At 37.3% G+C, this 24,352-nt stretch overlaps 1 protein-coding gene across 1 annotated transcript in view; it reads right to left on the bottom strand.

Moving 5' to 3' along the window:
• Arhgef28 (Rho guanine nucleotide exchange factor 28) overlaps positions 1–24,352 on the bottom strand; it is a 290,628-nt gene that overhangs the window by 89,029 nt on the left and 177,247 nt on the right. Inside the window, exons 10-12 of the mRNA XM_076857144.2 lie at positions 14,952–15,073; positions 8,464–8,744; positions 1,717–1,924 (exon numbers count right to left, since the gene is read on the bottom strand). Of these exons, the coding sequence (XP_076713259.2) occupies positions 1,717–1,924; positions 8,464–8,744; positions 14,952–15,073 (611 nt within the window). The remainder of the gene's footprint in view (positions 1–1,716; positions 1,925–8,463; positions 8,745–14,951; positions 15,074–24,352) is intronic.

Here is a 24,352-nt window from a genome sequence, read left to right as displayed (position 1 = left end):
TTAAAACATGGTTTTCTTACATGTTCTAGAAAATTTAGATGAGTATGCAATATAACTCCATTAAAGTCATTTATGGTATCCAACTCCTATTCCACAGAGGCCTTAGGATTTATCCTGTCCATGTGTTTTTGAGATATCATTTAAGGTTAGAGCTAAAAGAAAGTAATGCGAAAGTCTTTTCTAAAATTAAACCATTAAAAACTTTCACAAGCACTAACCTCTTCAGTTCCTGAGTGAAAACACACTCATCCTGGGTATATTTGTTAGTCTAACAATGTAGAGAAAAGTTGAAAACAGAAGCTGATCTTGCTTCAAAGGTTCTGGACTGTGGCTCCCTGACTGTCCTAGCAGGAAGCACCCACAGGGCTAGAAGTGGGAAGGGTGATAGGATGCTGGCTGTCCTATAACCTAATAGTGACCTGGCCACCAAGCATCTAGCCAAGTGCCATTTTCTTCATTTAAGTCATATATGGTAATCATTTCAAGACAATGGAATCTGAAAATTGTCCAAAAACCTTTGGCAAAACATTATACTTGGGGTAATTACACAGGCAAGGCATGATAAAGTTTCTAGGGCAAACTCTTCTAAAAATGAACAACACGGAGCTGTTAAAAGACTGAATTATTTTTTACTCCAAGTTATATTGAGTTTTTCACAATTACATTCAAAATGCAAAACTAATTAGTATCTACATTAACAATCATACCCATTTCTTATCCAGAAATGTCACATGCTGTTCAGATTCAAAAGATAACAATAGCTCTACAGACCTCAAAGCTAAGAGAAAAGGGTGAAGGATTTGTGGTCAGAAGATGGATTAAAATAATGATTCTATCACCAATTGAGTTTACCAGGACAAAACTCTAACCCTTCAAGTACCTCATCTACTCAAAAAACACAAATAAAAGCATTAATTATGTTCTAGGTGACTTATAAGTAAAGTATATATTTTGCACACACACTAAACACTTTGTATATTGTAGGACCTGGTACAAAAATATTATCCTAATAACAATATGTTCTTGTTAAGAGAAATCTGGGCATGGCCCACATTGTTTTACAGTAGTAAGCTCAATTTAAAAAGAAATGAGTGGATAACAGAAATCAAATAGGAAGAAAACATGTTCAAACACAAAAGGGCATTCTTTGCAAGACCAGAAAAAAGGAGTTTAGTATTTTTAAAAACAACTACAAGAAAATGAAACTCTTTTGTGAAATTTCAACAGGAGAAAATCTGGCTCCAAGGAAAAAGCTGAAAATGTTTATGATATTGCTGATTAGTTCATGAAGCCAGGAATACTGAACCAATATCATCTCTGCCTAACATCATTTGTCTCATCACTGGGCCAGGTTAAAATTTATGTGAGCAAAATAAGTTTGATCATTTGAAGTCATTTAATACTACCCATTTTTTTCCTTCTTCTTAAGGGATGATGGTAGAGATCATTATATAAAATATTAAAATTTTCCAAGTCTGTAAAAAGTGGCATGTACTCCTTGCAAATCAATGAAAACATAAATCAACCATTATAAGAACTGTAAAAATTAAACAAGTTACAAAGATTAAAGAGACTCAAACAGACATCAAAGGAGTCTCTCCTCTACCACAAAAAGGAGTTCATATTTGTAAGACAGAATTTGTCTTTCAGATAGATGGATTGATTTAGACAACATACTCAGCACACCTAACACCAAATTAACACCAATAAGAATACCTTCAAGTGCAGATTACTTGATAAAGAAAGTGATTCAGTTCTGGAGATATTGAAATCTGGTTCAGTGTTGGTCTCAAAAGAGTCCAGTTCATCGCCACTAGGAATCCCAGTTCTTGAGGAACTCTGAGACACTGGAGTATAGCACAGGTGTGGCTGCTCGGAATGCCTGTCCCCTTCACTCTCGGCCACCAGGGCATCAAGGCTAGAACTAAAGCACAGATTCAGTAAGTAAATAATCCAGTAAGCAGGCAGGAGACAGACAGTGCTTTCTGTTTCTCAGAGTTCAGATTCTCTCATTGGTGTAGGGTGCAAGGGTTGTTCATTTAACTTTACATTAATAAGAATTAATATTTTTCTCCCTCTAAATCACCTATTTTTAAGCCATTTTCTAGGTTTTCCCAAGTGGACATTTTTACCTATCAAAGACATTTCAATTACCTTAAGAAACAAAAGCAGGTTTGAATTAACACTCACTACACTCTTTTTTACGTTTTCAAACTTTTTTTAGTGAATTACAGTCCTACATAATTTTGACATAATCATACAACCATGGAATATAATTTGCTCTCCTTCTGTCCCCAGTACTTCCCCTGTTCCTCCCATTCTCTCCCCCTGTTCCTCTTCCTCTATACTGATCTTTTTTTCTATTTACTTTTAGTGTCTTTTTTAATTAAAGATTTATAGAGATACATAAAGGTGAAATTCACTGTGGTATATTCACATGTATACATAACATATTTTATTCAACTTCATTCCACAGTCTCTCTCTTTTCCCACTTCTCATTCCTTCCCTTCAATCCCCTTCCTCTGTTCCACTGATCTCCCTTCTATTTTTTAATAATATTTTTATAGCTATAGATAGACACAACAGCTTTATTTTGTTAATTTATTTTTATGTAAGGCTGAGGATCTGTGCCTCACACATGTTAGGCAAGTGCTCTGCCACTGAGCCACAAACCCAGCCCCCTCCTTTCTATTTTATGGAGTTCCCCCACTCCACTTTTTTTCCCCTTATTTTGATCAAACTTCCACGTATGAGAGAAAACATTCAACCCCTGACTTTCTGAGTCTGATTTATTTCACTTAGCATGATGTGCTCCAATTCCATTCATTTACCAGCAAAGGCCACAATTTCATTCTTTTTTAAAGTGTTTTTTTAGTTGTAGATGGACACAATACCTTTATTTATTTATTTATTTTCTATGTGGTGCTAAGGATCGAACCCAGTGCCTCACACATGCCAGAAAAGCAAGTGCTCTACTACTGAGCCACAGCCTTAGCTCCCGTAATTTCATTCCTTGTGGTTGTATTAAACTCCATCGTGTAATTTTTGTGTGTGTATATACATATATGTATATATACATATACATATACGTATGTGTGTGTGTGTGTATATATGTGTGTGTATATATATATATATCTGTGTGTGTGTGTGTGTGTGTGTGTGTATATATATATATATATATATATATATATATATATATATATATATATATATAATATTTTCTTTATCTATTCATCTATTGACCAGCACCTGGACTGGTTCCATAACTTGGCTATTATGAACTGCACTGTTCCAAACAAATTGATGTGGCTGTATCATTATAGTATGCTAATTTTGGTTCTTTTGGATAAATACTGAGGAGTGGATAGCTAAATCATATGGAGGTTCCTTTCTTAGTTTTTTGAAATATCTCCATACTGCTTTCCATAGTGGTTGTACTAAGTTGCAGTCCTACCAACAATGCACGAGTGTACCTTTCCCCCTAAATCCTCACCAGTGTTTATTATTTTTATTCTTGATAACTGCCATTCTGACTTGGGCGAGGTGAACTCTCAGTGTAGTTTTGATTTATATTTCCCTGATTGCCAGGGATCTAAAACATTTTTTTTATATATTTGTTTGTCATTTGTATTTATTTTGAGAAGTGTCTGTTTAGTTCTTTTACCCATTTATTAATTAGTTTATTGTTTTTTGTTGTTGGTGGTAACTTTTCTTTTTTTGGTATTGAGGTTTTTTGAGCTCTTCATATATTTTGGATATTAGTCTCCTAATGGAGAAGCAGCTAGCAAAAATCTTCTCTTTCTGTAGGTTCTCTATTCATGCTTTTCATCATTTCCTTTGCTTTGCAGAAGCTTTTCAAATTTGATGCTAGCCCACTTATAGATTTTTGGATTTGTTTCTTGTGCTTTAGGAGTCTTATTAAGGAAGTTGGTGCCTGATACTCGACAAAAGTGTCGAAAACATACATTGGAGAAAAGACAACCTTTTAAACAAATGGTGTTAGGAAAACTAGATATCCGTATATAGAAGGATGAGACTAGATCTCTGCCTCTTACTCTGCACAACAGGAAAAATCAAAGTGGATTTAAGACCTAGAATTAGAGTAGAAAATGCAACCACTAGACGGAAATATGGTCAACACTCCAACACATGGCACAGGCCTTAATCACACCATTTATAAGTGCAATCGTAAAGGTAATTATATCAAGACTCAATAGCAACCCTTCAAATACTGAAAATGCAAATGACACAGAGCCACTGGGCTGTGTGTGGAGACAGAAGGCTGTGGGGACCACATGTGGGAATGTGCAGTGTGGCATTCTCTCCATGGGCCTCAGCTAGAAGCTCAGGAGGGCAGAGGCCTGTTCAGCTCTCACCTCAAAGCTGGGCCAAGACCCAGGTCAGAAATGAGTCATATGTAAGGTCCCAAACACTGCACAGTATAAATTACCATTTGTAGAGATTTTTTTTTTTTTTTTTTATAAATGATTCCTTCTCAGAACCAGGTCCTGATTCTTCTTGACTACAGTATTTCTTTCCCCATTTAACTTTCCTAACCATAAAATTAAAAGGGAAAAATTTGACCTTCCACATTTTGAGTTTATTCATAACATTTACATTTTAAACCACTCTAATGTCAAGGACAACAGAGTCCTGGGCATGTGAACACAGAAAGCCTTTTTAAATATTTTTTTCTTTGGTTGTGTCAGTTCTGAAGTTAAGACTTTAATAATGACACAATGAAACCGTCTTTATTTTGAATTATAAATGATCAGAAGATAAACTTTGATTTAATACATTTGGATTATTTTTTCTTATAAACCATAAATCACTAAAGGGACACACAAAAAACCAATTTCATATCCTCCGTGCTTCTAATGTGAACCCTGATTAGTTTCTAATCCTTGAGCCATTTCATAGACAATAGAAGGCACCAGAAAACTGGGTGGTAAGTATAAGCCATGACTGGCATCACAAAGGATTTCCAAAGCAGGATTTTCTCCTTTAAGAACTAATTGAGAGCTGGGTACAGTAGTATATACCTGTAATCCCCGCAGTTTGGGAGGATGAGGCAGGAGAATTACAAGTTTGAGGCCAGTTTCAGCAACTTGGCAAGGCCATAAGCAACTTAGCAAGATCCTGTCTCAAAATAAGAAAATAAAAAGGGGTAGGGATATTGCTCAGTGGTTATGTACCCCTAGGTTAAATCCCCAGTATGGGAAAAAATAAAAAAGAACATATTGAGAGACAGCCTCGCCTTGGCATGGAGCAGAAGGGAACAAATTGGAGGTGCTTTGCCTTAACTCAATACTTAGCATCTTGGATTCCATTCAATTATTTATAAAAAAAAAAAAAATGAAGTTCAATGTTAAGAAAATCTTCCTGGTAAATTCTGGTGCTTTGAGGTTAGAGTAAATTACAGATATTCAAGATGCTATGTGATTTCCTAATACAAAGAAAATCTTCAGGCCAGTCAAAGCTTGCTGATGTCTTATGCCTCTGCAACTGTGTTTCAATTTGTGATCTCTATACCAGTGAAAAATAGTTATTCAGATGATTGGCAGCCTGCCTTAATACCCTATTGTACTACAAGACTCTCCAGTTACAGATTGTGTTTTTCCATCACTACAGATGTAACAGCATTACTTTAATGCTACAGTATAATGTTGTAGCATTACTTTATCTTATATACCATAAAACATTTCTTTTTACATTAATTCAAATTAGACTACTGCTTTTCTTTGGTAAGCTATTAACATAAGTTATTGGTATGCTTCAGGATTACCTATAGATTCTCATTTTACAATTATGTTATTTAAATTCCATTAATGGAATTATGAGTCAATTCATTAGATTGTGACCAGAATTTTCTTTTAAAATAATATAAAACAGAAAACATCAGAATATATTCTGATTTTATGAAATACATTCCACATGTTACTTCATAAAACTTTACTTAAATTTCATGTGTATGGGGTGGTGATGGCATAACACATTTTATACTGTGGATTATGGTGAAACAAAAAAAAATTTTAGATTGAAACAAATGCTTATTTCCCTTACCTTATTTTTAATGTCTAATATTTTAAATAGATGTTTTATTGCTTATTTTCCCCATGTGGCATCTCAAAAAACTATTAAGGTTAAATAACACAATGGTTATATATTATGCACATTTTACTAAAATATTGTTTCAAACTCAGAAAATGTAGGTCTTAGGCTCCAATCAGCCCTGTCCCTGTATGGACTATGGTTTTTTATTGCATACCTCCAATTTCTCTTTCAGACCTTCAGGCTATTATTCATGTATTAACAAATGAAGTATACGTCACTGTCAATCATATTGCAGACCCTCATGATGAAAGTCAATGAAGGTCCAGATAAGGCTTTCCAGGGTCACTTGTTCTCCACACTCATTCCTACAGTTTTCAGAGTGGAAGGAGTATAAAGGAGAACATTAGCCTGTGGGGGCAGCCAGAGGGCTTTTGCTAGGACAGCTTCTCCTTCTGCCTTGACCAGCTCTGCCCTTTCTACAAAGCCTTCCAAATACTTTTACTCTGAGTAACTTCTCTTATTCCTCTAAAGAAGAAAGTTCCATCGATGTTGGTGAAATGTTTGCACTTCCCAGAGCAGGCCATGATCCAAAAGTATAATTTCAATACTCTGCAAATATTTGTATAAAGAAAAGAGAATATCATTGGAACCTTTTCTATCATATATTCCTAAAATGCTTCCTCTAAAGAACTTACTTACTTCTGGAGATCTGGGAATCACACATTCAACAAATCCTAACAATTCTAGCAGAATGCTGTAGTCACATGCAGTTCAATGTATTTCTATAGAACTGTAAAGGATCTTGCCTGGACTGGCAGCCTCTTATCCCAAGTAGATACCATGAAAAGCTCAAAATAACCCAACTATGAAATTTAAAGTCATAACCACTCTCCAATATCTATAAAACTGTAACTCAAAATATAAATCAAAAGGAAGATTTTATTATTTACATATGATACATAACCTCCGGTACCAACTCCTATCACTTTAAGTTTTGCAACCTCATCTGTGCAAAATATAGCACAGAGAACTGCACCCACTGATTGCTGGGTACGCTCTCTTCTCTCCTTCCTGATCAATTAAATCCCTGCTCCATGTTCATTTGCCTATGTGGATATCCCACTCATAGATAAAAATGTATATAAACACTCACATATGTGTGTGTTCTACTTTTATTTTTATTCATGATTTTACATGTGAAAACGAGCATATAATCATGGGGTTAGGACATAAGAAAACAAAAACAGACTGACACCTAATGAAAGAGGAACTTGGCCTAGTCCCTAAGGAAAACAGACAGTAGTGTGAATGGATAGATACAGGTACACACACAGCATGTACACACACACAAATATATGCAATCACATCCTAAACAATGAAACTATTGTTAAGTGATATTTCTACAGGTACAAGTACTTCACATGGAAGTTATCTGTAAGCTTAAGGATCTAAAAATAAAACACTTATGAACTCATCTAAACTGAAAGTGGAACATTCACCACACCATGGAAACTCTCATGGTTCCATTCTCAGTCTCAATACTTATCTCATTAGTTATAACAGCTCTCTTGAATTCAGGGATTTTTGCCCCTCATTCTGTCATTTTTCTTTATAGCTTATGAACATATGTACATGTCTTCTAAATAATAAATAATTTTGCGCTCTATAAAAATGAAATCTGCCTGCAGCATTTTGCAGCTCACTTTTTTTGTTCAATTTTATGCTTCTGAGATGCATGCAGGGCAGTGGTAGTTGATTCATTTTTATTACTGTATAGTATTTCATATATATAATTTAAAGCATACATAATTATTTATTTATTCCCCATTTGAGTTATTTCCTGCTGCTGTACATACTCATGAATATGTCTGCTAGTGCATGATAGGGAAATGACCTTTACAACTTTACAAGAAAATGTCAAATTACCCTCCAAAGTTATTATACAGTTTTTATTCCTCTCAACGGTGCATGAGTTTCCATTGTATGCATGTTCCTAAAACATGGTATTATTAGGCTTTTAAAATTTCTGTCTAATAAGCAGGAAGTGGTATCTTGTTGCAGGTTTTTTCTGGTATATCTTTGTCAGTTTTAATAAGTGCTTATTTTCAAAAAAACACATATAGGATATTAAAAGGGGGCAACAATTTGATGTAGAGATAAAAGTGGTGGAAACAATTAAAAATCAAAAATAGGGTTTTCCAAGTCTAGCTACAAGGTTTCTTGATTTTCTACAATATTTCTGTAGAAGATAGTCTTGTGCTTTCTTTTTTTAAAATTTTTTTTTAGTTGTAGATAGACACATACTTTAATTTTATTTGTTTTTTTTATGTGGTGCTGAGATTCAAACCCAGGGCTTCGCATGTGGTAAGTGAGTGCTCTACCACTGAGCCACAACCCCACCCCTGTACCTTCTTTTCTGCAGATGACTTTGTTCCTTTTCAAATCCATGAAGACCCAAAGAAAGGTTCAAGTTGGAAGTGCATGAACTAGATGGTGATATGAAAGACTGCTGAGCTTCCGAATCTGCCATCACTTGGCTGTTCTCCCCGAGTGGGTACATACTGGGGCTGGTGTCAGTAGGAAAGATCTGCTTGCAGCTCTGAGGCTCCAGTGAGGGACCAGTGGATTCAGGGCTGGTGCAGGCAGAGATTCCCTCTATATTAATGTAATTGATATCCAAATCGCCAACCTGGAAGTTGAAGGCAAAATTTTTTTGCTGAGAAAAAGCAGGAAAGAATGGCTTAGCTAAAAATTAATAAAATTTTCCTAATTTAGAAAAATTCCACCTTATTTGTCTTTTTTGCTTTGTTTTTCCTTATTTTCGTTTGGCTTTATGTAAACAGAGAATTCCTTCAGGATTTGTTTTGCTCATGTGGCTGTCATTCCATAATTCTCAGAAAGGAAGAAGACTGTTTCAAAGACTGCTTTTTATCACAAATCCAGAAACTGATTAAGCTTTTAACACTTTATGAACCTGAACCTGATTATGCTTTTGATATTTTGTGAACCACTGATTCAAAAGGAGGAAACGTTTAAAATACTAAAGAAAAAACTAAAGAGTATACTGCTTTATTCACCAGAATTCATGGGTTCATCAGAATCTGAGTAACCAAGGTAATTAATGGTGGTCACACTAACTTGAGTCTCCCCCAAAACACACCAAACAAAAAGAACAAATAAAACAACATAAAGTACATGTGTGTTGCAAATGTAGAAGACAAGAAATGACCCAAACCTTGAATTACCTGTGAATAATAAAATAAGCATCAATTCCAGCAAGTACCCCCTTACTCGCACCAAGAGACTTGGCAGAAAGAGAAGAGGGAGCCAGTAGGAGCCTAAAACTTATCTAAAAATCATCACCAGAAAGAAGTGTGGCCTACACACATGAGAAAAAAAGTCTTAGTTGACCCAAAGTACTTGCTCTTAGAGGTTTAAAAGTGCTGTAATTTGAGTGGTAGTCACTAAAAGGCATTATTACTTGGCGGGTAAGTCAGTATAAAGGAAGACAGTTGAGCCAGGGTATAGCTCAAAGTAGAATACACACTTCGTATCTTCAAGGCCCTCAGTTCAATCCCAATCACCAAAAACAAAAAGAAGAAGAAGAAGAGGAAGAGGAGGAGGAGGAGGAGGAGGAGGGGGAGGGGGAGGAGAAAGAGATCAGAGATAGGATGGCAAAGAAGAAAAGAAGCAAAAAGGGGAAATTTTAGGATCCTAAATCAATCAAGCATCATCATCATAATTTATTAAGGCAAACTCTAACAATGAATGCCCATACTAGCAGATTAAATTCTAATGAGTAAAGGGATGTCTACAGAAACTCAAAATATCCCCTGACAACATGTTTAATAATTTAAAAAGAAAAAAAAAATAGTAACCTTACTGAAAAGAAACTTGATAGATCAAAGATAAAATCACAAGGGATAGTCTGACATTAGGAACCTCCTGATATAATGCACTGAGAAGAACATAAATTATTCCCATAATAAATAATCCTCCCAAACACAATCCAATTTTGAAGAGATATCAGACAAACTGAAACTGAAGAACTTCCTAGGAAAATAAAAATAAATATGGTCCATATTCTTAAAAAATACTAATGTAATAAAAGACAAAGATTCATGAACTCTCCCAGATTAAAGGAGAATAAAGAGATGTGACTACTAATACAACATATATCATGAAATTTTCTTTTGCTGCAAAGAACATTATTGAGACAATTGGATAAAATTAAATAAGGTCTAAAGATAAAAGTATTTATCAATGACAATTTTCTGATTTGGGCAACTATGTTGTGCTTATGTAAGAGAATTTCCATGTTTTTAGAAAAATACATCATGAATAATTGAGGGATAAAGGAGCTCCATATTTTCAATGTATTCTCAAATGGTTAAAAATTTTACATAAATATTTTAGCCATTTGCAAGCACACATGCATGCACACACACAAACACACACTCAGAGAATAAAAAGTAGAAAATATTAACATTGGGGGAACTGGGGTAAAAAGTATACAAGATTCTTTGTACTGAAGTTATGTAGGTCCCAAATTATATCCAAAGAAAGTGTTCTTTTCGGTGGGGGGGTGGGGCTGGGATTTTGGCTCTGTAGTAGAGCGCTTGCCTAGCACATGTGAGGTACTGGGTTTGAGTCCTAGCACTACATGAAAATAAATGAAATAAAGATATTGTGTCCATCTACACTAAAAATATTTTTTTCAAAGTGTTTTTTCAAAGTAGTTTATATGACAGAGAAATTTTCAAAGTAGTTTTTAATCATGTGAATGTTCTCATCAGGTAGGTTGATAACCTTGAAAATTAATGGGGAACAGCATAGAATATAAGCTAACCTAATAATCTATTTAGGTTTCTATGTAGGTTGAGAGAGACAAAGGAGATCTGAAAATATTATTTTCAGATACTGTAGAAATTATTTTAAATACTCAGAAGTTCAGCTCTTCACATTGTCCTTGTTATTCAACTGGCCATAAGAATAGTAATTAAGACTATATGAAAATTGAACTACACTGATATAAGACCTTTGTGATTAAGGGTTTTTTTTAATACTTTTAAGTTGTAAATCAACACAATATCTTTGTTTTATTTATTTACTTTTATGGATGGGGAGGATAGAACCCAGTACCTCACACCCGCTAGGTAAGCACTCTACCATTGAGCTAAAACTCAGCCCCTGTCATTTAGTTTTATTCCTAGGTTTTAACTGCACAAATTCAACCGTCTTCAACTCTGTTTCAGTTTATTGAATTAGACTCTTTGGATTCTCTATAAATGCTAACTTTAGTTCTTTTGTGGTTTGTTCAACATTATTAGAGCAATACTTTTTTCCCACAAAATATTACCAAAGAGAAATATACCTAAACCTCATCTTTGGTCTGGGAAATTTTGCATTTTTAATGTGTCTTAGAACATATAAAAACAGTTTTCCCCACATAGAACTGATTCATTTATAATTTTAGCTAGTTGAAGTGAATGGAAGAATTATAGCACTCACTGGAGCTCAGAACAAAATGAAATAAGAACTCAAGAAATCTTTCATTTCAACTATTGAGAAATTATGGCCAGAAAGCATCAAAATCAGAACATGGAAAAGAGTTAAACACTAAAAACTATAAAACACTGATGAAAGAATCTAAAGAAGACACAAACAAATGTAGAGATATCTTGTGTTCATGGATTGGAAGAATTAATATTGTTAAAATGTCCATACTAGCCAAAGTGACATGCAGATTCACTGTAATCCCTGTATTTTAGAAAGAGTGTTTGGTTTTGTTTTTAGAAGGAATTTGGTTTTGTTTTTTCATTTTTGTAGAAATAGAAAAATAGATCTTAAAATTTGCATGGAACCACTCAAGATCAAGAACAGCTAAAGCAATCTTGAGCAAGAAGCACAAAGCTGGAGGCATGGCACTTCTTGTTTCCAAATGATTTTACGACATTATAATAACAAAAACAGAATGGATCCAGCATAAGAACAGACACACAGACTAATGCAACAGAATAGAAAGTCCAGAAATTAGTGCACATATATACAGTCAACTAATCTTTGACAAAAGTGCCAAGATAACAGAATGGGGAGTAGTCTTTTAAATAAATGATACTGGGAAAACTAGACATCCACATCAAAAAAGTGAAACTGAATGCCTTTCTAACACCATGCTCAACAGTCAACTCAAGATGCATTAAAGTCTTAAATGTGAAACTTGAAACTATAAAAGTTCTAAAACAAAGCATAGGAGAAGAACGCCATGACAATGGTGTTGGCAATGTTTTGGGGGGGTTGACACCAAAAACACAAGTAACAAAAGCAAAATAAATTAGCAGGACTACATTAGGCTAAAATGTGTAGCAAAGGAAATGATCAACAAAATTAAAAGACCTATGAAATCGGAGAGAATATTTACAAACCGTATGTCTGAAAAGAGGTTAGCATCCAAAATCCATAAGGAACTCATGCAAATTAATAACAACATAACCTGATTAAAAAATAGGCAAAGGCCCAATTCGATATTTTTCCAAAGAAGGCTTACAAATGGCAACCAGGTATATGAAAAGGTGACAAACGTTACCAATTGTCAGCAAAATGCAAATTAAAACCACAATGAAATGTCACCTGTTAGGATGGCTATCATCAAAAGTCAAAGACAAGCATTGGGAAGATAAAGAAAAAAGGAAAACCTGGTACACCACCAGTGGGAAAGTAATTGGTACAGTCATTACATAAACCAGTACAGAGGTTCCCCCAAACTGAAACTATAACACCAAAAATTCCATTTCCAGGCCAAAGGAAATAAAATCACTCCGTGTAAGAGAGAGCAGTACTCCCATATCCATGGCAATATTATTGACAACAGCCAAGGCAGGGAATCAACATGTGTCCATCAATAGATGAATGCACAAAGGAAACATAATAGGTGTGTATCATGATACAGAAAGAAGCATATTATTTAGCCTTAAAAAAGAAAAAAAAACTATAATTTGTTACAACACGGATGAACCTGGAGGATACTGTGCTAATTTAAATAAGCCAAAACACAGAAAAATAAGTACTGCATGACCTTATTTACATATGAAAAATTCATAGAAATAGTAAGTACAGATCTGAGCAAACAACACAACAAAAATTATGTAAGATGATGGATATGTTCAATTAATTTGATTTTGGTCATCATTTCACTGTGTGTGTGTGTGTGTGTGTGTGTGTATGTGTATGTGTGTACACAAACCATCATATTACACCAAGCACAGTGGCACATGCCTGTAACCCCGTGACTCAGGAGGCAGACATAGGAAGATTGAAAATTTGAGAACAGACTCAACAACTTAGCAAGGCCCTAAGCAACTTAGTGAGACCCTGCCACAAAATTAAAAAGAAAAAAAAAATTAAAAGGGCTGGGAATGTAGCTCAGTGATAAAGCCCACCCCTGGGTTCAATCCCCAGTACTAATAAAACCAAAAATCACATTATATACCTTAAATATATATAATTTTTGTCAACTATATTTTTAAAAGCTGGATATAAGTATCATAAATAAAACAATAAATCTTACATAAATGTATACATGCATCTTAAAGTGTGTCTAGAGCACACAAAGTCCAGCTACACTGACCCTGAAAGAATATCCCCAGAACTCCCACTTGGTCCCATGTTCCAATCTAGATTTTTATAATGAGGGCTGACATGCAGCTGGTTTACACCAAGACAACTGTTGTTATTCTGATTTATTGGTTTCTATGTCATTTTGAATTCCATTCAACCTATGTCATTTATACTATGCATTTGTTGTAACAATGTTTATAACACTAGAGAAAATGAGCAGAGCCATACAACTAAGGGCTGATCAATTAGACAGGAAAAAAGTTCATATCACAGAAAACATTTATAATTAATAATGTAAAATACATGACATTAATAAGAAAGGTAAAATACATCATTGCCCAATTGATATAATATGGTACATATCATATTTAGATTTTAAAGTCAGTGGGAAAGGAAAAAATTGTGATGTCTAAATTATCCATAAAAATCCATTATATCTCCCATAAATAAGAATACGTAGAAATCTCCAGTTCTACAACTACATTTTAATTTTCATAAATACAAAATTTGAAGATCACTGAGCTAGAGAAAGAAAAAAATGTTAGTAGATACCTGGCATGTTCAAACCCTCTGCCTTTATAAGATTTTTTTTTTTTTTTTGCAAGGGTTGGGATGTACCAGGGATTGAACTCAGGGACAGTGAACCACTGAGCCACATCCCCAGACCAGTTTTGAATTTTATTAGATACAGGGTCTCACTGAGTTGCTTAGTACCTCACTTTTACCGAGGCTGGCTTTGAACTTGCAAAAATCCTCCTGTCTCAGCCTCCTACGTGTGCCACTGCGCCCAGCAAGTCTCTTTCAGGGAATTGGTGGAAAATTCTGAAAGGTTCCAGTTTCTCTGTAATGTGATTCCATTTTGTTTTGATATTTCTCTAAGTGACTGTGTCATGCCAGGCTGGAACCAAGCACTGGCTCATTAGTGATTCCTGGATTTCAATACAAATACTGCCTAATCAAGTCATCCATGCCCTGTTTATTGAAAAGCCATACAAAAAATGTTGGTGACCCATTGTTGTGTCGTCCTTTGGCCCCAGTAAAGAGCTCTCACACTTTTTCTCATTTTCCAGTGTCTCAAGACCCCTCCCTTCCAGTGCTTCTCAGTGAGGTCAGATGTCTAAGTCGAATGTTCCTAAAACAAGATTTCACAGCTGCGTTGCCAGGGCTGCTCTGAGGCACAAGTTTTTCAAAGGAACACAATGATGCTGCACGTATTTCACACAGGCTCAAGTTCTGGAAAGAGGTACAGATGCACCCTGGGATATCAGGCAGGCCTTACCTGATCTATCACCATGCAGTTAGCGTAGACTTCGTCACCCCCATTCAGCATGTCGGAAAGCCGGCCTGCCGCAAGGAAAGTCGGCGAGTGCTTGGATGTTTTGAGGGCATCAAAGGAGCGATCTAGAGGGAAATGAAAACAGGACAGATAAAGTTGGAGGAATTTACTTTACAGTCAAGCTTTACCTTCTTGGTCAAACCATAAGGAGAAAAAAATTAGGAGTGCATTTTTTAAGATGGCATTTTGCTGTCTTCACATCTTAAGATCTACACAAAAGTATGTTCTGTACTCAGTTATCTAGAACCTTCTTGTAGAATAAATAGTTCTAGATAGCTAAATATTTGCCCACTTTAAGCACTATTGAAATCAATTAAATATTTGCCATCAATCTTTAACAGATTAAATTCTAGTTGCCTTCATCAATGGAATGAAAGCATTGGACATGTTCTTGTGCTTCTTGGGTAAAATGACAGGCTCAGGGCCAGTGACGGCCTACGAGGCCCAGCAGCTCTGGCTCTGGGCAGCCCAAGGGAGTGCAGAGTCGCTGATATAAAGTTTCCCTCCTGTTTCAGTTACAGAAATGTTTGTGCTTGCTTCCATGTCCCCAGATTTGCTCCAATTAGATGAGGTGGCTCAAAGTTGTGTCCCAGAGAGCTGAAACATTATCATATTTGTAGGGAACAAAGAATTGAAAGTGACAAAACATAGGAGATCCAAAAGGCCTTGTTTCCTGTGACTCTGGTTTATTTATAAAACTCAGAGATGTCCACCAAATTTCTTCATCCATAAAAGTGGATTTTTATCATGCTTTCCTCCTAGTATGGTTATGAGGATGAAACGAGTTCAGACACATGAAGTTCAGACACAAAGTGCTCAATGAATATCATGTGTCACTACTATTACTGTCACTATCATAAATGTTGATTTTAAACCATGTTCAATGCAAGGTATAAGGTTATTAATACTAATTGCACTGTGTTGTATAATAACAGGATACTGATATCTGTAAATGACATTTATAAGGTAGATTCAATGTTCCATCCTCAACAGTGGTCATTCTCATTCACATTCCAGTAAGTTTTCTTGAATGGGTACAAAGGGGATGGTACTGCCAGTAAGCCATTAGAAATGGTGGAGCCCGTGGGAGTGGATCAGGAATTGTTTTAAAAAGATTAATAACTGTTACACTGATATACAACAAGCAAAAAAAAAAAAAAATCTACTCTTTCATGGGAAAGTCCTAGATGATATAAAAGTTACAAAGATATATGGATTGTACAAATCAAATGGCTTGGCTTTGGATTCCAAATCCAAAACTACCTCTTTCCCACAGAACACCAAAGTGAGATTTTATTGAGCCTTGAGAAAATATACAAAGCAAAACAGTTTCTTCTTACGTCCATAATATAATATTTAATTAACTTAATTGAATAGCTAGGTATATAATATACGAAGTCCAAAAATAATTCACAAGCACAACCTTTGCGATCAATTACATATGTTTTGATTCTAATTACACAAAAGAAAAGCAAGGTAGGTTCCAAAGGTTATAAATTACAAACTTGACAAAATGCTTCCAATGCATTCTGGAGTCAGAAAATACTTGCTCATTTGTCATTTTACAGAATGTTTTACAAACAACCATAAGTGATTCAACACGGCCCTCTGAAGTGTGATTAATCCAGCTTAACTGCTCTATGGTGTCATATTTTCACCAACTGTAAAACACCTGGTATTTCTGCCATCACATCTGGGGGACTGTTCATTCTCCTTTTTAATCACTGCCAAATTAAAATTTTGTTGATAACTAGACTGACCTAAGAACTAACAAGATATTGAACAAAATAATTCCAAGAAATGGATGGTTTTCATTTTTAAAAATACAGCATATAATGAAATATTACCCCAAATTGTATGGTGCATTAAATGCATTGCCAAGTGATGCAAAAGACATGCTCTTAATGAACAAAGAAAATGAATAGGAGCAGAATTTACTGGTGTTTTCATGTACATAGGTAAGAGATACTTGGGGATGCAATTTTCCTTCATAAACAAATCTATCTGCCCTGTGTGGCAGAGCAGAATCTATAAGGAGATCATGCTCAAGCAGTAAAAGAAATTCAGAGGTGGTAGAATCTGGGTACTTTGTCCACGCTTGGGTCAAATTTATTTTCTGCATGATTGATTTGATTAAGGCTAAAGAAAATTTTATAATTTATTACAAAGCCAGGTCTACAACATCTCAGCTGCAATTCTGAAATTTTGAAAAATCAACAACTTTTTCATCAGTTTCATTCAGAAACATATTTGGTGTTAAAATCTGACCTGAGCTCAAGTGTAGTCTTTATTTACTCCTCTTGGGATGAATGCTCACATATCTTGCCATAGAAATATTATCATGCTTGATGATGGGTTGCACCACCATCACTCATATCACACACAATATACAAGCATCTTGCCAAAAAGATCAGAAAATTCTCAATTTCCAAACAAATCTTAGAACAACAATGACCCACATCTTGGCAATCCTCTACTATTACAATTCAGATCTGAAATGTACCCACAGAGGCTCATACATTAGGCAATGCAGTAATGTTCAGAGGTGAAAAGATGGGATTATGAGAGTTGTAACCTCATCAATGGATCAATGTATTTGTTGAATTAATAACATGAATGGACTAACAAGTGGTAACTGTAGGCAGGTGGGGTGTGGCTGGAGGAAGTAGATCATTGGGAACATGGACTATATCTTGTCCCTGGCTTCTCTCTCCTTCTCTCTCTCTCTTCCCCACCACCCACTTCCCAGCTTCCACGAGGAACAGTTTTCTTCTGCCATCATGTTTCTGCAATGCAACTGGCCAACTGTGGACTGAATCCTCTGGAACCGTGAGCCAAAATAAACCTTTCCTCCTTCAAGTTGTCTGTGTCAGGTAATTCAGTCACAGCGTAACAAAAATCTGCATAACATATCTACCAAATTCCCAATTTTACCATAGCAAACCTATCACCTATATGATCCTGCTCTTCAGTACTTGTCTTCAGATTGGCTTATCTTTATTCTTTAAATAAAATTATTTGAAAGAAATGCCTATTCCTATTATAAACAGAAAACCACTCTTCCTCATCAAAAGTAGAGTGGAATTCACATATTAAAATCAGTGAAAAGTAAGTCATGAAATTAAAGTCTGAACACCGTTCGTTGCCTGCCTAAGCTGGGAATCTGAGAGGTCTGTTCTTTCTTGGTTATAAGGGGAGGTTCCTAAGGATTCAAGAAGTGTTCAAGATGCAGAAGTACTAAACTGAGATGCTCTCCTTCAATCACCAGAATGATCAAAAGAAAATTCCTGTCCCAGTACAGGATTTGATGTCAGGTAGTGCTGGATTGTTCATCTCCATGATAGATAGTTCCCAGAAGAGTTTACCCTACACTTTGAAAAACTAGCCTAGATGGAATCATCATCCTGTCTCTCAGGCAATGACTCTGATGTGGCAGTGAGTCCTGATTTGGGGGAGGAGGGACATGACTGTACATGATTATAATGCAGCAGTGAGGAGGGAAAATCTCTATCTTCTCTCCACTTCTGTCACTCATAACCTGCCATGTGGATTTAGTTGGGTCACTTGCTGAAAATTAGCACAGCTAATTTTAATAAATTTGAACATCTCTCTGGAGTATCCATCACTTGTACTTGTTAAGGGACACCTGACAGACCAGAAAGTGAAACTGTCTAACAGGACCATGATACCTTATCCACTCAACACAAGTCACTGCAAATAATTGGGTTTAAACCAACAGAATGAGATCGTGAAAAGAAGAGGAGCCTTCAAGAGAACTTCCAAATAAACACCGATTACATGTATTCAAGTGGCGAACTGTTCTACTGTGTTTCAGACCAAAGTAAAAGTTATGGTGCTTTCCCTTAAAGAAAAAAAAAAAAGATCTTTTTAAGGTTTTCAAGAAATATGACTTTATTGCTTCCATATGTAACTACTTTAGTAGTAAATTAAGCAGAAAACCATTGATCCCACCCTCCCCCAAAATGTCCTTCTGGTTCTTTTTCAATGAACATATAAAAGTATTTTGCCATAAGAATGCCACGTATTTGTCTTAAATAAATGCTGTCATGTAAACCTATTTTTAGTAAAAAGTTAACTTTACAGTGTTGTTGATAGCATTAATTTCTAATATGCAGTAATCCCATATTTCAAAAACGGTATAACAATAATTAAAGCTCAACTCCCATCCAAGCAACTACAGATTTTAAATTAGTGAAGGGTAGTGCATTACAGTAGTGAAGAACACGGGCTTTAAAGCCAGATTATCTGGGTTTAGTCTCCAGCACCTATTAGCTGTATGACCTTGAGCAAGTTACTTGACCTCTGTGTCTCCATTTCCTGATCTGTAAAATAAGAACAATATATTTATCCTATAGGACTGTGAGGATCAAATGAGCAAATATTTCAAGTGATTAGAATAGAACCTGATGCACAGTAAGCATTACGTAAATGCTTGTTATTATCATACAAGTAAATGTGGTTGTGCAGTTTTGATTCTTTAAAAAAAAAATAATATTGTCCTTGGCGATCACTTTATATCTTTTAAAACAACTCAAGGCGACTGGAATGCGCCGAACATTCCATTTGCTACACCAAGAACATTTAAAAATGCTCTGACTTTTATTTCAGACCTAACTCATGTTAAGACATTTTGCAAAGTCTGTCCTGGATAAGGCAACTGAAAAACATAAACGTGAAGAGAAAAGAAAAGCCTTCACCTGCCTGGATCCAGGATTTCCCTCCAGCGACTCAAGGATGAGATCTCACAAAAGGGGAGGGATTATAACTGCAGCACAAAGACAAAAGTCAGATAACCGGAGCCAGCCTCTCCAGAACAAAGGGAGGATTTCAGGATCTAAGACGTTCTAACCAGGAGTGGACCGGGCCAGTGTCTCCCTGCAGGACAAACAGTGGCTGCCCGGCCTGCAGCTCTCCCTCTCCCACTGCTGCTTTGTAATGTGATCCTGGGAATTCTACAAGGGTTTGCCAGCACTTCACTTCTTTGGGGTGCTGGATGCTCTAGTTATGGGACACAAGCATGAGCTGAGCATGAACATGCTTCACCCAGAGGAAGAAGGGGAGTGGGCTCCTGGAAGTGGGGAGGGAAGGCAGCTGCAGATGCCTCCTTCCCCCTGGCCCTTAGGACTACTCCAAATCTGGCAGGAAACAGTTAACAGCATAGTCCTCCCCCTCCCCCCTCCCACACCTCTGCAACCTGATTGATGTCTGGTGAAATCCAGGTCTCCCTCCAGAAGCTTGCAGGTAACTGTGGCCTACTTGAAGGTTATGTAAGAGACCCACGCCCAGACATGATCAAACCCGGCCTGGGCAGCCTTCAGCGAACCTGCTGCTGGCCTGGTCTGGCCCACTCTGGGTGCCAAGCTCTCACCTGCCAAAGTCAGGTGAACGCCTCTCAACCCACAAATCTCTTCACCACGGCTGGGCAGATGGGTTTCACTCACTCACTTGCTCACTCATTCATTATGTTTTGTTTTGAACCTAGAACTTTCTGAGTGTGGCAGAAGGACCCCCATTTGGCAAAGGGTAAGCCTTCTGGGTTCATTCACTCTACTGAAACAGGGTCCATCGTGGTCCCTACTGTCTTCCTATGACAGAGCTCATCCCCAGTTCTGCCTCACCCTCTCTGACCTACCAGGCCTCCCTTCCTGCCCTCAGCCTCCAGGACAGTGCTGTCCCTAGGTCCTTTCATCCATTGGCCTTTCTACCACTGGCTTTCCAGATTTAGGCAGGTCACATTGCTCTAGGGTTAATCTTCCAACCTCCCCTCTGTCCACTCATTCCCTGGGTCATCTGACAACAGGGCATCCCGTGACATCACGTGGTGAGGACTCTCAGATCTTCATCTCTAGACCTCTCTCGAATGACAACTCTCTCCTCAACATCTCCCCCGAGTCTCCCGACAACCATGCCCAGCATAACTGGTCCAAATCAGACAGGACTGTCCACTTCTCCCAGGTTTCCAGGACATGGTCCTGTGGCTTTCCTTGGACTCACCCTTGGCTCATCTCTTCCTTTCACAACTAAGATTCAGAATCAATCCTTTCTCATCACCTCCACTGCCACCCCGGGGCAAGCCACCACCATCTCCTTCCTAGGTTACCGCAGGAGGGTCCCAGCTGGTCTCTCTGCTTCCAGTCTACGGTCTTCCCTCCACAGACTATTTCTCCACAACACAGACACAGCAGTCCTTTTACAAAGGAAATTGCATCCTATCTCATCCTGAGTAAAAGCCAGACTTTATTAGGACCTACTGTGCCTCACACACTGTGTCTCCTCCACCCCAAGTCAACCTCCCTGAAGTCCTGCCCACTCCTCTACTCCAGCCTCACTGGCCTCTGTGCTGTCCTGTGCCTCAGGCCATTTGCATTTGCCACTCCCCTCTACCAGCACTGCTCTTCCCCTGGATATCTGGATACCCCGCTTTCTTAAGGTTTCTGTTCAAATGTTGTCATATCAAAGAGGCATCATGTTAATGACCAGTATACATAAAATGATAACCCCCTAAGCTCTGCTTTATTTCTCCTACACCACTAACCATCACCTAGCACATTACACTTTTATCATATATTGTCCATTTTCTTCCATCAGAATGGAAGTCCCCTCAGAACGATAGCTTTGAAGGTTTTCTATACCATATCTCCAGTGCCTTATAACCATGCAGGATACAAGTAGATATTCAACAAATACTCACAGAAGAAATGAATAATTTCTTCTTAGAAAAGAACAGACATTTGTACAACTAAGGCACAACTAGGAGATGTTCTCCCCTGGTCTGCAATGTTTTCTCAGGTTCTGGAGGTTTCCTTGGGCTTTGCCCAGCTGGTCTTGCTCTACTCCAGGATGTGAGGGAGTGGCACTTTTTTATGTCATTCATTTATTCATTCTTCTTTTTTTCATATTTACTGAGAGTCTACTGATTGCCAGCCCAGGATGCTCATCCCCCACTGATGACTCTTAAAAACATCCTCAAAGCACATCCCTGTGTATTCCCGGGAGGTCCCAGGAGGTCCTGAGGTAGAGCGTATTCCTCTGCATGGCCAGGAGGCTCTCCTTCTCCTGCGAGTCTTCCTTCTGCTGCTTCTGCATTTTCCCCTCTGTCAGCTGCCACACTCTGGTGGTGAGATTTCCTTGGCTCCTCCTGGTGGGGGAATAGGCCACTTTCTGGTTGGGTCTGATGCAGAAACAGATCACACAGAACAGTTGGTGTATCCCACCAACTTCCTGCACCCTGTGCTATGCATGGCCCAAGAATATCACTGTCCAATCGCTTTCTTTAAAATATCATATAGGTACCCTCTTACCAGAGGAAAAATGGGACAAATAGATTTGCAAGATAAAGGCACTGGGGAAAAGATGGGAAAACGCACGTTCAAAGAGAGAAAGTAGGAACAAGATACGAGATACCACAAGAGTCGGAATGTATCAAACACCTGTCCCATAGGGGACAACTGTGCCAGATGCCACTACTATTATAGCTCACATAAATGTGCTTTTAATGAACCGGGCACTTAAAACTTACATGTATTAACTCATTGGATCCTCAAAACAACCCTTTGAAGCTGTCCCATTTATTACTTCATTGAATAGATGAGGAAACTTGGGGTCCTTTATGAACTTTCTCAAGGTCATATACAAATATGGCAGCTCTACAGAGGTACCCCCCAAGGAGGGTCTGAGTACAGTGTTTAATAATTGGGATTTCTGTGTATCATATTTTGAAACAAAGAAAATGGAATTTGAGCAATGTCTGGTATTTTCTCATTAAGAAGCTTCGTTAATGTGTTACAGTGTGATTTGTACCTAGGTGTGTCTGCCTACTTCCTGGGCCTGTGGTATTATTCACCCTAGTCACTTGCTGCCAGGATATGACAGCATGAATCCTGCTGAGAAAATATTCACAAAACAGTAACTATATAATTTTGTTTTGTTTAATGACAGTGCATTCAAAGTACTGAGGAGAAAAGACTGAAATGATAAACTAAGAAGTCAGATGATCTGGTGGCCTTTATATCCAACATTTTATGATCTACCATTCCTAGACTTTAAAAAAAAAATCCAGAAAAAAATCATCTTCCCATCTAAAATAAGATAATGAAAAGCAAATCATATTTTCAAAATGTGCTTTCTGTGTCAGAGAACAGCTATGAGGCTGAGGTTGTGGCTCAGTGGTAAAGCACTTGCCTGGCATGTGTGAGGCACTGGGTTCAATCCTCAGCACCATATAAAAAAAAATAAAGGTTAAAAAAAAAGAACAACAATGTAATTTCATGCCAAATAGTAGGTTATGAGTAAGTCAACTAAAGCAGAGAACATACATGTACATGTATTAACTGGAAATGTTCTCCCTGTGAGTACATAGCATTGTTTGAACCATCGGCCAACTCTATTCTCCATAACCAGATAAATATTTTCATGTTCATTTTATAGATAAGAAAGTTTAGGCCCAGGGAAAATGAGTAACCTGCCCAGGGTATAAAGGGATTGAACCAGGACAGAAGCCCAGTGCTAACAGAGACCAACCCCATCCTTGCTCACTGCGGTACACTGTCTCCCAGACTCTCCAATTTAAAGGGACCTTTCTCAAGTTTTGAAATATACAGAAAGCCTCTTCTCATGGTCTTAGTGTGATCCAGGAGAAAAACACCCAGCCCCACAATGAAAGTGAACATTTCCAGAAGCAAACTGCAGTTTATCTCCTTGACTATTCCTCTTGTAAGGTTCTCTTAAGATTGTCCCAGTATTAATCTTGGCCTGGAAAATCTCTTGGCCTCACTCTCCTGAGTTAGACCTGAGGTTACAGAGAGGATTCATCCAAATTCCAAAATTATCCTTAGCCCAGGAATTTCCTGTGGGTCACATAAACCCACCCTGTAGGTTTTAGTTTACATCAAGAGGTGTGTAGGAGAACCCAGGAGTCTCTGTCCACCAAACTAGAGAGTCTCTAACATCCATCCAAATGCCTGGTGCTCCCTCTTACCTCTTCTTCCTGGGATCCTATTAAATGAATGAATGAATAAATAAATAAATAAATAAATAAATAAATAAAAGCCCTGGGAGGAGGTCAGGCCTCTCAGAGAAGTCCCGTTAACAGCAGTGATGGCTGATAACAGAAACCAAAGGATTCCAGAGGCAAGAGTGGTTTGTTTCTCCAGCAGAGTTGGAACAGATGTTTAAAATCCCCTTCTCAATAACAACTACAACTTTGATCTCTAAAATCAGGCTCTAAATAAAAGTCCTATTCTGGTGTTTTGAAAGATCCAAGTATCAAAATTTTTTAAGAAGAAAGCAAGACTTTTCCATCGCAATTACACAGGAGGCACAGA

The sequence above is a fragment of the Callospermophilus lateralis genome, chromosome 5, assembly GCF_048772815.1.
Source record: "Callospermophilus lateralis isolate mCalLat2 chromosome 5, mCalLat2.hap1, whole genome shotgun sequence".
In the NCBI taxonomy this organism is placed as follows: Eukaryota; Metazoa; Chordata; class Mammalia; order Rodentia; family Sciuridae; genus Callospermophilus; species Callospermophilus lateralis.
Note: the sequence above shows the minus strand (reverse complement) of the source record. Positions and strands in the feature narration are given on the sequence as shown.